The sequence below is a fragment of the Suricata suricatta genome, chromosome 12 (genome assembly GCF_006229205.1).
Source record: "Suricata suricatta isolate VVHF042 chromosome 12, meerkat_22Aug2017_6uvM2_HiC, whole genome shotgun sequence".
Lineage (NCBI taxonomy): Eukaryota > Metazoa > Chordata > Mammalia > Carnivora > Herpestidae > Suricata > Suricata suricatta.
In genome coordinates this window covers 61758519-61772959 of record NC_043711.1, presented here as the reverse complement: position 1 = coordinate 61772959, position 14441 = coordinate 61758519, and the positions used below count along the sequence as shown (strand labels likewise).

Here is a 14441-nt window from a genome sequence, read left to right as displayed (position 1 = left end):
AATGCAGAATGAAGGCCATCGTAAAACATGGAAGGAGCCTAAATGTCCATCACCTGATGAATGGATCAAGAAGATGTGGTATATATTCACGATGGAGTACTACATGGCAATGAGAGGGAATGACATATGGCCCTTTGTAGGAAAGTGGATGGACCTTGAGGGTGTCATGCTGAGCGAAGTAAGCCAGGCAGAGAAGGACAGAAACCATATGTTTGCACTCATAGGTCTAGCAGGAAAACAAGAGAGACCTAATGGAGGACCAGGGGGAGCGGAGGAGGGAGAGAGAGTTGGGGAGAGAGAGGGATGCAAAACTTGAGAGACTACTGAATGCTGAAAATCAACTGAGAGATGAAGGGGAAAGGGGAGGCGGGAAAAGAGGTGGTGGTGATGGTGGAGGGCACTTGAGGGGAAGAGCACTGGGTGTTTATGGAAAACAATTTGACAATAAACTCTTATGGGAAAAAATACGTAACATGAAGTTTCATCTTAACCATTTTTAAGTGTACAGTTCGGTAGTGTTAAATACATTCACATTGTTGTGTAGCAGATCTCTGGAGCTTTTTCCTCTTGCAAAACTAGAGCACTCTGCCCACTAATCCCCGATTCCTCCCACCCCAGCCCTCAGTGACCACCTCTCCACTTTCTGTTTCTGTCGTTTTGAGCAGAACACATATATTTGTCTACTTGTGACTGCTAATTTCACTTAACACAATGCCCTCCAGGTTCTTCTATGCTGTAGCAGGTGTCAGGATTTCCTTCTTTTTAAAGGCTGCTTAATATTCAACTGTAGATATATTACTGCATTTGTGTATCATCTGCTGATGGGTATTTAGGCTCCTTTACCTCTTGGCTATTGTGAATAATGCTGCATGAACATGGATGGGCCAATATCTCTTCCATACTCTGCTTTCAGTTATTTTAGACATATCTCAGAAGTAGGATTGCTAGATCATATGGCAATTCTATTTATCATTTGTTGAGGAACCTCTGTGCTGTTTTCCATAATGGTGGCACCATTTTGCATTTGCACCAGTAGTGCACAGGATTCCAACTTCTTTGCATCCTTGCCAACACTTGTTATTTTCTGTTCTTTTGATAACCATCCTGATGGGTTGGACCTGATTATCTCATTGTGATTTTGGTTTCCTTTTCCCTAATGATTAGTGATTTTTGAGCATTTTTTTCTTGTGTTTTTTTGGCCTTGTGTATACCTGCGTTCTTTGGAGAAATGTATATTCAAGGTTTTTTTTAATGTTTATTTATTTTTGAGAGAGAGAGACACAGAGTGTGAGTGGGGGAGGGTCAGGGAGCGAGAGGGAGACACAGAATCAGAAGCAGGCTCCAGGCTCTGAGCTGTCAGCACAGAGCCTGATGCAGGGCTCGAATCCACAAACTGCGAGATCATGACTTGAGCTGAAGTTGGCCGCTTAACCAACTGAGCTACCCAGGCACCCCTGTTCAAGTTTTTTTACCCACATTTTCACTGGGTTATTTGTGGCGTTGTTGTTTTATTGTCAAGTTGTAGAAGTTCTTTATATATTCTGGATATTAACCACTTATCATATATATTATTTCAATTATGTTCTCCCACTCTGTAGGTTGCCTTTTCACTCTGTTCATTTTTTCCTTTGACATGCAAAAGTTTTTGTTTCTTAGAGTCCCATTTGTCCATTTTTAATTTTCTTGACTCTGTTTTGGTGTCATCCAAGAAATCATTGCCAACTCCAATGTCCTGAAACTTTTCTGCTATGTTTTCTTCCAGAGATTTAATAATCTTAGGTCTTATGTTTAAGTCTATAATCCATTTTAAATTGATTGTTGTGTATGGTATAAGGCAAGGGCCCAAATTCATTCTTTTGCATGTGAATTTTCGCTTATCTGTGCCTTTCTTTTTAATCTGTAGAAACAAAAGCCTACCAGTTGCTGAAGCAGTCTACCCTTCAGGATAATATAAATCGCACTGAAGACAGAATCCAAAAAGCAGATGTTTCTGGGTTACAACTGCCAGGTACGCAAGGGCATGTTCGGCATGCAAAGCCAGCATCCAGGGACGTAGGGTGGCAGCCAGTGCCTGGTTCAGGCGAGGGTGGTCACCCTCTGATGGTTTCTGGAGTTTGCTTTGTCACAAGCTGTCATCAGGTCAGAATAAGCCAGTACTTTTTCAGTTCTTAACGAACAACAGTTTGGAAGTCTTACCTCCTGAATATGTGCTGGCCCCCAGAATGGCAATGGCCCAAACAGGCCCTTGGATTCTACCTGGTATGTCATGATAGTAACTTGTCACTGAGTACCACCAGAAACACCCAAACTCCTTCCATTCCCAATATCTCTCAGTTTCTCTCTCTTTTTTTTTTAAGTTTATTTACTTTGCGAGAGAGAGTGGGGGAGGGGCAGAGAGAGGCAGAGAGAGACAATCCCAAGCAGGCTCCACATTGTCAGCACAGAGCCTGACATGGGGCTCAAAACTCATGAACCGTGAGATCATGACCTGAGCTGATATCCAGAGTCGGATGTTAAACCGACTGAGCCACCCAGGCGCCCCCTCCCGGTTTATTAATCATCAGTGGGAGCATTGTGCTGGGCTACCTTCCCTCCCTAGAATGTTGAGGGACTTGGAGTTCTTGAAATGAAAATACTATAAATCCCAATAATGGTCAATTTTAAGCTTAAATGTAGTTCCTTCAACCTAAGATTTTTAACTGTAATTTTATTTTCATATATTCTATTATTGTATAATTTTCAGTGGTTTTTATCTTATTGAACTTTTTTTTTTAGTTGGAGTCATGTCAACTCCCTTTGTGAAAGTGAATGCATTAAAGTACACTTTAATGACCTTATTTTCACATAAACCACAATATCATAATTTCACCTACTGGAATAAATAGTGATTTTTTAATATCACATCATTTCCAGTCCATATCTAAATTTCCCAGTTGTCTTATGAGACGGACCTTTCTTTTGAGGGGCAACCTTATGGCCTATTAGACTTAGCTGTCTCTGTCTTTGGAGAGCTATTTCCTAGATAATAGAAGTATTAGAATCAGTTACTATAAAATTCAGTTATTTTGGCTGTTTTGAGGATTCAGTGAGTCTTTGCAGGTTAAATGCCCAGCACAGTGCCTGTTAGAGAAAAGCCTTCAGAGAACGGTGGTTATTATTTGAACCCCACAAACATGAGACCTTGCAGTCTGTCGCTGTATGAAGCAGAGCCTCTGCCCAGGTGGAAAGACACAGCACTTATGAACCCTTTACTGTGCCTTTCGTCACCTTCTTCACATTTGAGTCACAGAGTTGGAGTCCAGAGGGATCTTATAAAGTATTTCTCCAGCCCCTTAGGTTACATGAGGCCCCAAGGCAGTGACCCTCTCAGAGCAGCAAGCCTGTTAGTAGACACACATTTGGAAGGTGACGCCACAAGTCTGTTTCTGCTAAGTATATTCATGATAGTTATATGGACAGGTTCAAAGGATAAGTAAGTCTGACATAAGTATAGTCCCTTCGATGTATATCAAACAGTTTGGTACTGTTAATATAGTAATAATTAATACATTCATTTCTTAATCTACTCATAAGTGAAGTGGGAGGCTGTATCAGGTCAGGACCCCTAGATCTGATTTCCTCACCCGCCCTCACAATTACACTGGCTGCTTTGCAGATTTCAGATTTTCTAGCACTGGGATCACAGAGGTGCTTCTGATGGTCCTGGCTGTCATTGTAGTTGGACGCTGCTTCTTGTATTTATTTTACCTTTGGTGACAGTTATCTTTTCACTTTTACACTGGCTCTGAGCCTAGGAACTTCTCTGAGCTCCAAAGTAAAACAGGAATGCGCTGGGATGGTGGAGGGAAATGGAAGCCACATAACCATGTTAGACCCCACAGGGTTGTTACAGGTAGCCGTGGGGGTGTGGGCCGTGAACTCAAGAGTTCATCTAACTGTTGAACAAATGCAGGTTTCAGTTACCTTTACATCAGAGGTCTTAAGCTCTGTCTCTGGACCTGTCTCTAAGACAAGCCACTTAAACCTTGTAACTTCATGTTCATGTCTGAAAAGACCTTGTCTTGCTAAGCATGGGGCTCTCTCTTTGGGCAAATGTGGGCCACCTCATTAAGAGAATCACTTGGCTGCAGAGGTTCCGTGAAGCAAGCCAGTTCCAGTTCCAGAAACTTAGCCAGTGCCTTTCCCAGTGATGCCCATTGTACTCTCTGCCCATGACCCCAGTGACCACCAGTTGAGAATCAGACTGGTAGCTCACATCCAAGGGCACCCAGCAGATGGGGGTTATGATGGCCCTGCAAACTGGGCCTGCCGTGGGCACAGTGTGGTTCCCCCGCTCCAGAGAAGAGGTGGATTGTGCATCTTCTGCATCAACCTTTTCAGGCTGATTGAAGAGTGGCCCTGATGGCTTTCAGTGGAGATTCATTCTCTGCAAGATGGAGAAAGGATTTGGCAGAGGGGTAACTGTTATCCTGGGATGTCAGTGATTTCTGAGACCTGGTTCCTAGCACCCATCATTTTGGCAATTTCTTGCTGCCTGTGTGTTACAACAAGGTGAATTATCAGCATTTAGTGCCATAGGAGAGACCAATATGCGTAGACATGTGACTTGGTCAATTAAAATAGAGCTCTTTGAATGATTTTCTTTTTTAGTTTTTGTGGCTTCTGCGTGTCACGGGAACCGCCTCCACGCACCCACACACTCACACACCTCCTTTCAGTTTTCTGCCAACATGTTGTTCCTTGCCTTAGAGGCTCCCTTGCCTCCTGTGGCTTGGACAACATCTTCCCCTGTCGACGTTTATTTCACCAAAGTTATTGTGAGGCTGCTTCTTCATTCAGTGTGTTTCTCCGCTGCGAGGCGGCCAGTGCTCACCCTCCACGTTTGTGCTTATCACAGGTTTGAACATTGGCAGCCGTACACTCAAGACAAAGACAGCTAACACTATCGCCTCGGAGGCTAGTTTTTCATCGAGCGAAGGAAGTCCTTTGTCAAGGTAAAGTTGTGAAAGCCTTTCTGAACAGCGGCCACAAGATGAGAACTGTCACTCTGTAATGAATGCAACTCTGGCTGCATATTTTTTTGTTGTGTGACTTGAGGGAAGGTTATGGTTTGGGTTTTTGTTTATCTAAAATAACAGTTGAAACTTCAGTCTACCTTTGAAAATATTTGCACCAGAGAGCCAAGTATTGTTTTGCAGCTGTTGTTTCGTTGGTTTAAGACTCAATTGACACCTCAGTGAACCACAAATTAGCGTCTACAGCTGCTCGCAGTAGGGCTGCTTAGAGACCACACAATGGAGGGTGTCGGAAAAGGGCAGAGAGAAAACACTGGGCCTTAAAAGAAATAAAGTGGCCCGTTTCTTCTTTCTGAGATGGCTGATATATATATATATATATATATATATATATACTGGCAATTGCTGGGTATTTGTTTGTGTATTCCTTTTTTCACCACGCATTTGGGCAAGATTATTCTTCCCTTTTCTAATACTTCCTTGCTTATTGTCCATAAAGAACAAAACGTATCCAACATTTGCTGAACCCCAGCACTTCTTAGAAGTTTTTCAAGCAACGATAAATGAGTTGTTGAGTTGTGTGTTGGATTTGACATCAACATAAAATACTGACCATGCAATGGCATTGGGTCAGAAAGAATGTATAGAAGGAAATAGAAGCAATTGTCTGAGGAAATACCTACCTTTTAGGCTTTGGGCTGCATATTGTTTAAAGTCCCACAAATTTCTTTTTCTAATAACATTTCTCCTTAAAAAGATGTCTTTTAGATGATTACAGTACATTTGAACTAACTTACCCTGATGACATTTTGAAACAGAAACTTCACATTGCTAACATCATACCCAGTGTCCCATAAGACAAAGTGATTTGATACAGAAATATAGTATTTTTTTAATGAAAAAAATCCTGTTTTCACTTAAATTTTGAAAAACATCATACAGTTTTTAGGACCCAAAATATCTTAAAATGAGATGGATGTTCTAAAATTATGTTGTTGCTTTTCGAAACCCAACAAGGTCAATTTTAGAAAACTACTCATGTAGTTATCAGAAATTAGCATCTTTAATACCTGGGTTTTCATCCATGGTTTTGAAAGAAGTGGGAGGAAATGAATTATGGGACGGGAAGAATGTCCAAGTGTAATATATTTTTGATTATCCTGTAAATTCAAGTTCCAGGTCTTTTAAAGGACACACTAAAATACAGTAAGTTCTACAGGTAGGTGTTAGGGCTTACTGTTAGCATTTAGCTCAATAACACATCCCGTAGTTGTTAAAGATTACTGGAAGTGTTCATCTCCATTATATTTTAGGCACATTAAAAAAACCAATTCTTCTTTAACTTGTCTTTATATGTATATACTCTTTAGGCAGTTTTAGAATAACATTCAGAAAGAATCTGGACCCAAAGTATGTTTTCTCAGCCTGATAATTTCATGTCTTGTGTCTATATTTCACTCAACTAAATTCAAACTTCCTCATTCATTTTGAAGCAGGGACCTTGTGTTATTACTATTGCTCCTGCATGAAATTAATTTTCTAAATAAATCACAAGCAATATCATCACCCTCTTTAAGAAAAAAAAAAGTTCTTCAAGGAACATTTGGTTCTAGACACTTAATAATAATCCAGTGATGAAAAGGTCTGGGCTCTGAGTGCGTGGGATTGGCGTGCTGTTACGGTTTGGTTCTTGTGCTGGGTTTGGTGGTGTTAATACGGCACCCTGGGCTTTGGAGAGCTCTGGTTTTGCTGTTTGTGCCTGGATTCACTGAAATTTCTTAGAGGCTTACATTTAAGGATCCCACTTACTGCAGTCACTCCTCGTGCTTTATTGCTTTTACAAGTGGTCTCGAAACCCGGTACTTGAGAATAAACATAACCGTGCAGTGCTGCTGTAGCACTTTTAAAAATTCTTCTTTGCTCTATTTTGTCAGTGAGCTGATGAGCAACCTCAAAAAAAAAAAAAAAAAAAAAGACCCTGCTGGACCTAAAAAAAAAAAAAAAAAAAAATGGCTTCCTCTGATGTCCTAGAGACAATAATTATGATGTGCTAGTTAAGCCCAAACTACAGCTGAGGGATTTTACTTTAAAGCAGCGGCTTGGGTGCAAAAATGCATTTATAGCTCTTTGTCTGCACCTCATTATGTGTGGGCCTGATTCATTAAGTAATTGGTTTGCAGTTGTTTACATGAGTATTAAGGCCTTCTTTTCAACCGCCTTTGAGAGATACATTGTGCAAATGTTGCCTGTGATGAATGCAGAATGAGGGCCAGAGGGTCCTTCCTATTGGCTAAACAGTGCACTCTGTTGAAAAGCCAGAGAAAGGGATTGGGTGCTGCTTTGCATAGCAATGACTTTCTTAATAAGCGTTACAGATTAATACACACCAGCTATAAAAGATGCAAAGAGATACTCTTAGCACATTTATCCATGCTCATTTCATTGTGATGGTGGTGGGATCCGGGTGCTTTCATATTCCGTTTTTCCGAGCAACAGCTTCAGTGCATGAGCCGTAATAGAATCCGACGTTTATTGTATTATAAATCACGGGCAAGTAGGCAGATCGGCAACAGTTTATTATTAAAGATTCTTTCAGTGTAAATCTTTTTCTACCATTGTATTTGCTTTAGCAAAATCATTTTGTGGTTGAGTGGGGATGAAAGGCATAATGTACGAAGGAGTGAGTCCTAATAGGAAGCCGTTCTCAGAGTAAAGACCACTTGTTCCCTTTTGTTCAGGGGTGCATGCCCTAGCTTCCTCTCCTCTGCAAACATTGTCTCGCTTTACCTTCCCCAGGAAGCAGTTTTCACGCTCCTGGATCCATTTATTCAATGGAGAGTATATTTTAACAGCCTGCCATGTAACTTAAGTTTACCGTCTGGATAGAGATAACATTTTACCGAAAGAAAACGATGTGTGCTTGCAACATAATTGCCCGGGGGAAAGGTAGCAGAAGTCACCCAGCCATGGCACCCTGGCAGGGCCGCTGTGGGTGGCATTCTGTGTCCACCCTGCAGCCACGGGAGTGGCCAGCGGAGGGCGCCAGGCCGCAGTTTATGTTCTGGTGGGGGCCGTCGTTGTCTCTCTCGTTGCCTAGTCACTAGGCCATTTTCCCTTGGGAGAATACAACGATTGCATGGAATCAATACCAGTGAAATAAAAATGAGGTTTTCCTGGAAGTCCTTTAGGTTTTATTAAAGCACCCGTTCTCTGTCTCTGGCTTAGCAAATCTGCATTCGCCTTAAATCCTACTGAATAAGCAGCTGCCTAAATATCCTACGTGTTTCTCCACACAGACCCACGTACTTTTTTGTTTTCTACACAGAGTATGAAAGAACGGTCACTTGCTTGATTAGCTGAAGGGAAGGAGTTAGCAAGTTGACCCCAGGCAGCTGGAAAAGAAAAAAAGGCATCTGCTGCAGGGTCCCTGGATAACCATAAGGGGGCGCTCGGACTTTGTCAAATTAAAACTGTCTCAGCCTTTGGTGGGCCCTTAAAACTTAAAATTAGTATTTACAGAGATTTTTTGGCATACTCATGGGGTTCTTTTCCTTTCTGAATAATGTTATGACTTCTGTTTTTCAGAAATATATGTCTCTTTTGAGCAAAATTCTAGCTGAAGGTGATGTTTGAGATGTTTTAATACCGATTTTAGCTAGCAATCAAAATCATTAAAAATTACAGAATTTGGAGTCTAAAGACCATATCTTCTCATTAATATTTTCAGTCTTATATTATAAGACACTAGAACAGTAAGGACACTTCTCACTAGGAGCCCCACCCTCCGCAAGCTCCCATCCCATAGACCCCTGCTCTTGGTAAGACCTTCAGAGTCACATTGACAGACTCCACTGACATGACCTTAAAGTCACAATAACTTGGGTTGTTTATTAACAGGCTGTAGATACTTTTTTCCTTCAACACAGAATTGACCATGAGGTCGAGAGTCCTATGTTAGTAATATTAGGACATCCCCAGGTCTGCTGTTTTCCAAATTCCTCCTCCCACAGGGCCAAGAATGGCTGACATCCTAGCCTGACTGTCACACCTTTGTGGCTGTGAGTCTCTTAAGGGCTCCTGTTGCCCACAGCCCCCTCAAGCACCACGTGGCCTGCAGTCTGCAGCGCCTCCCAGCCTGCTGCCCCATGTCCCTGTGCCCACTGGACAGCCTCATGTTGTGCCCTCATACAACCTGCTGTGTCACGTGCCCCAGCTTCTACTCCTGCTCTTTGGCTGGAATGCTTCTGCCCCATACTTTCATCTGGCTGATGGCTACTAGATTGTCAGGGCTTAATTATTAACCTTCTAAACGCTTCCTAAGCAGAGGATCTAGTCACACCAGATGCCCCTCCTGTGGCCCCATGGCTGTTTCTACCATCATCTGTAGCACAGGGATGGTAGCTGTTTGAAGGTGCCTTCCCCTCACTGTGAGCCCCTCACTGGGGCTTGAAGGACTTTTCTCATTGCCAGTGCTCTGTAACCATTGGACTGGCTGAGTAAGTGAACCTCTGTGTGTAGCTCCACTGTTCACACAAGCATTTGTCTCAGATGCCCTTACCTCTGGGTGGCATCATGGAGGGTCTCTGTGTGAGTGTGTAGGAGAGGGAGGGCGCACACACGTTTCTGAAGGGAGACTCCTATAGTCAACTTTGATCGCACTCTCTCCACTCATTCACCCTGCATTCAGCTTCCAGGAAGCACGCTGGGCATACACCCTCTCAGAGTCCTCACCTGACTGCTGTCCTGTCTGTTGGTAAAAGGATATCTGGCTCCTAGCCCTGAACTTGACATGGACTCTTGGTATGTGCGAGGGGCCTGGATGTTACCCCCTACTTATGCTGCTGTCAGTTCTTAGCTTACCCTGCAGTTCCCTTTTTTGGCCTGTGTCTCAGTTATTTTTGTGTCTGTCTCCCCACTGGAGCATGAGAGGCCCAAAGACAGAGATGAAATGGGTGTTTGTGGCCACAGCCCCAGCACAGAGCTGATGTGCAGTGTGACCTGAAACAGTGAGTGAGTAAGGGAATGGATGAATGAACAAACCATCGCTCTGCCTGCCTGCTTGTGCAAGGCCTGGCAGAGGCCGTTTCCCTGTGTCTTCCCCATCTTGATGCCCCCACCCATCAGGCTCCTCGAGGAGACTTCACACTTTTCAGGCCTGTTTCCTTTCTGTCTGTCCCCACATTTCCCTTCCTTGGCCACTGTGCCAGAGTACTTGTCGCCTCCACTTAGAACCCATGACTGCATGTCACCAAACCAGGACCCTGCCTTTGTGTACCCAAACGCCATGACAGTGAGCGGTGCCCTCCCCCATGCCTGCCGTGGCCAGGCTTCTGAGCAGGATTCTCTGTAAACTTACCAGAACACTGCAAGGAAGGCCTTACTTCCCTATTTTGCAGACAGAAACGTGTGCTCAGAGTGGTAGGGAGCTTGCCCAGGGCCACACAGGGAGCAGAGTTGAGCATCAGGGTGCTAGAGGCTTTTTGGCCCCAGAGCCAACACTGTCTTCCGTCAGCAGTCCTGCACTGGGACAGGGACCAGCTAGGAGGTGAGACAGGTGTTTGCAATGTGTGCATTTGGGAAGCATCCGAGTGCTGAGGGGGCTCTGTCCTGTGTCTGCCCTCCCCCATCCAACAGTTACATGTGTCTTGAAACACAGCCTGCACTCAGCTTCTCTGGGGCCCACCACGCGTACAGTGAAAGTGCTGGATGATCCATAAAGTTCTGCTATAATTTAATAATGGGTTTCCTAGAAGCTACTAGGTTTCCCACATCTCATTTTGTTTCTACTTGCCAGTTCCACAAGGCAAACCTTCATGCTTACAGTAGGCCTTGCCATCCAATTTTGTATCTATGTTGACTGTGTTGACTAAGTATGTATTCCTAGCTGCATTAGCCTTTTGCTCCTATAACATGAACAGTTGACACACATAATTTCAGTGATACCCTGTATCTTCATGATTGCACATTGTGCACGTGGCTGCTGGGTGCTGCTCTTGAAATAAAACTTGATAAGACCCTGACCAACCTTAACTTCTTAAGTGTAGCAAGGATGAGGACAAAAGTGACTTTGATTAGAGTTGTCCTGATCTGGTTTATCAATAGCAGGGGAATTCAGAAACAATTACTGAAAAGCATCAAAAAATGAGATGGCTTGAAGGGTAGACGGAGGGAAGATATGTGATAAAGCCTATATGGCAAAAGGTAAATTAAGCATCCCCTTCATGGGTATGTGGTGTTCACTGTACAGCTACAGAGGAAAATTACCAAACCTCCTGGGAGATTCTCCAGAGATCATTGTCCCATTATGAGACCAGCAGAACATGGTCACATTTTCATTTAATCCATGGTGTGTGGTGTTTTACCTGAAAACGGTTTGTTGTGAAGTAGGACCTCCAATCTAATTGTAACCTTCTGGGGGAAAAAAATCAAGTCTGCTATCTTGGATTTCAAGAGCTACCCATGAAAGACCATGCAGGAGAAAGGCAGGCCCTTTGGTGTGCTGTAAATATGACAGTGTCACCTGTTCAACCAGCTTGGGGCCAAGTCTCGGCCGCTGCCTGGTCCTATACACCCGCAAGCTAAGAGCAGTTTTTACTTTTTTTTTTTTTGAGAGGGGTGGGGTCAAAGAAGAGGGAGAGAGAATATTAAGCAAGCTCCACACTCAGCATGGAACCCCACCCAGGGCTTGATCTCACAACCATGAGATCATGACCTGGGCTGAAATCAAGAGTCAGATGCTTAACCAACTGAGCCACCCAGGTTTTTTCATTTTTAAACGGTTAGAGGAAAGCCAAAGAAGAATGATGTTGCATGACAACTGACCTGAAAGTTTTATGAAATTCAAATTTTACTGCCTATCAGTGAGGCTGAATTGCAATACAGCCTCATCTATCAATTTACACATTGTTCATAGCTGTTTTCATGCTACAGCCACAGAGGTGAGTAGTTATAACTGAGACCATATAGCCCACAACACCTGAACCATTTACCCTCTGGCTCTTTACAGCAAATCTTTTGCCAACCTCTTTGTAAGATGGAAATGTTACTGTCATGCTCGGAGAGAAGACAAAACAGTCAGATTTGTACATGAGACCCAATCCCATGGCCTATAAGACTAACTCTTCTATTACTTATGCTTGCCTGAGTGAATGCATTCTCTCTCTCATGTACTGTAGTAGCTCAACAGTGACTATATTCAGTATTCCAGGAAAAGTTCTCCCACCCGTTGGCCTTGTCTTAGCTTTACACATTAGGTGCGACTCAGAAAGGACTATTGACCCTAAGAATTGCATGTGACTTAAATCAGCTTTGAATTGAGATGTCACATTGGTGGGCAGAGATGGCTTCCCAAAGGGAAAAGTAATTGCCCTTAGGGTGTGGAGATGGAGTATGAGACACCTGGAAGCAGCGGCCACCTTTCTCAGAGGGTGACCTACACACATTGAGTTCTGCAAAAGATGTCTTACCCATCTCCAGTAAGAAACTTAACCTGATTCGGAATTCACAGAAGTAGAAACATGCAAGTCAAATAATGTGCCAGCAAACATTGGTCGAGTGTCTTTAAGCAGGGCCCTGCTCTTGGTGAGCTTCATCTTTTCATTCCAAATATCATCACTGAGCACTCACTAAGTGCAAAGCCCTGGGTCACCCAGGGGAACCAAAGGAGGTGCTGTCACTGCCGTTATGGAGCTCCCAGTCTACGAGGGGAGTGATCACACATGCATTAGTTACACAAATGGGTGTGAAACAGCAATTCGGATGGGGTCTCAGTGGTGGGGTGGGGGGGGCTGTGGCAGAAGGACCTAACCAAGTGTGGGGTCAGCCTTGGAGGTGCTTTTCAGGATTTAGGGCATTTGTCAGAACCAATGGGAAGGCTTTAAGGGTTAGGTTTGGGTTTCAAGAAGTGAACTCTTGCTGCCAAGTGGAAGATGGACTGTGGGGGAAGAGGCATATGTGGCATCACCAGTTAGTGGCTGTTACAAAAGGTCCAGGCCAGAAGTGCTGGTGTAGTTGACCAGGTTGTGGCAGTGTGGAGGGAAGAGCGAGGATTGAATTGTAATACAACCTCATCTGTCGATTTACACATCGAGCTGACTGGGTGCGGGAGGGCCTAGGAGTGGAAAGGGTTGGGGAGGGAGCAGAGGCTCCAAGTGGCCTTGACTGGGACAGGAGGTGCCTGGCCTGGCTGGGGAAGAGACACACTGGGAAGATTGTGAATTTGGTCATGGATGAGCATGTTGCCCATGAGGTGCTTGGAAGGCAGCCAAGTAGAGCTAGCACACAAGCACTGGCCGTGTTTCCGGAGCTCAGAGAAGTGGCCGGAGCCGCAGGGATCTGGCCCATGCTTACCTGCCATTGTGCCTTTGCTCTTGCCAAGGGCTCCCCACTGCCACATCCTGCTGCATCCCCTGACTCTGTACTGGCTTTCAGGCAGAGTCCAGGAGATGCCCTGCTTCCTCAGGGGTCCTGCAGCCACGCATCATCCACCCTGTGCTCCCTGTTCTCCCAGCCCTCAGTGCTCTGCACCTCTCCCCTGTGGCTCCTATTACCTGGACTACAGCCAGAGCCTCTCTGCCCCCTACCAGCACTGCTCTAACCTACCTTTGCCTCCAGCATCTAGACTAGTGTCCTTATGAAATGGGAGGTAGATAAATAGTAGACACACAACGCACATTGTGCATGCGTGCGCACGTGTGTGTGTGTGTGTGTGTATGTACACTAGTACTTTATGTAAGAAGGATTCATAGACATAAAACCCACAGGTGCATTGTGTGTGTGTGTATGCTAGTACCTTATGTAAGACAGATTCATATAGTCAGTGGCTGCCTTACCTGCAGCCTCTGTGACTGTCGTGGTGCTGGGCCTCTACAGGTGGTCATAAGGCCACTTACTCATCATGGAGAAACAGCTGCAGGCCAGTAGTTGGTCATACAGATAATGAAATAGGCACCAAGTTTAAAGGAAGCATTGACAGATACTGAGCTTAGAAAATGATACCTAAGTGGAGCTTATTTTACAGAAAAAAAAACCCACCAAATATGGCAGCTATGGAAACCAGCAGATTTTTAAGCCATAGGTTAGCCAGACTCGACCCAAAGGGAGGTAGATGAGTTCACAGGGGTTCCTATGTCAAGAGAACCAGGGTCCTGGCTGTGCATAATGACCATGCATGTTGGGGTCTGTCTTTTCTTGACATTCTTTTCCTCTAAAAGGCTGGAAGCTGTTTTAATGAAATAATATATAAATGTAAAACCCAATAAATACCTTGTCAGGAACAGGTTGCTAGGTATTAGATGCCATAGACACTAGCATCTTTGTGCATGTGATACCCAGAAACCTACACCTCGGTGTCCAGGGTAACATGTTTTTCTCTACCATGAGTTAGTATTTCTAATAAGCAGACTGAGAGTTTATTTTGGTTTTTTT

General features: G+C 44.1%; 1 protein-coding gene across 5 annotated transcripts in view; it reads left to right on the top strand.

Moving 5' to 3' along the window:
- The window catches only part of KIZ (kizuna centrosomal protein), a 125849-nt gene that overhangs the window by 107700 nt on the left and 3708 nt on the right, over positions 1 to 14441 (top strand). For all 5 annotated transcript variants that reach the window (XM_029917654.1, XM_029917652.1, XM_029917653.1 and 2 more), the window contains 2 exons: positions 1904 to 2008; positions 4898 to 4994. In XM_029917654.1, the coding sequence (XP_029773514.1) occupies positions 1904 to 2008; positions 4898 to 4994 (202 nt within the window). The remainder of the gene's footprint in view (positions 1 to 1903; positions 2009 to 4897; positions 4995 to 14441) is intronic.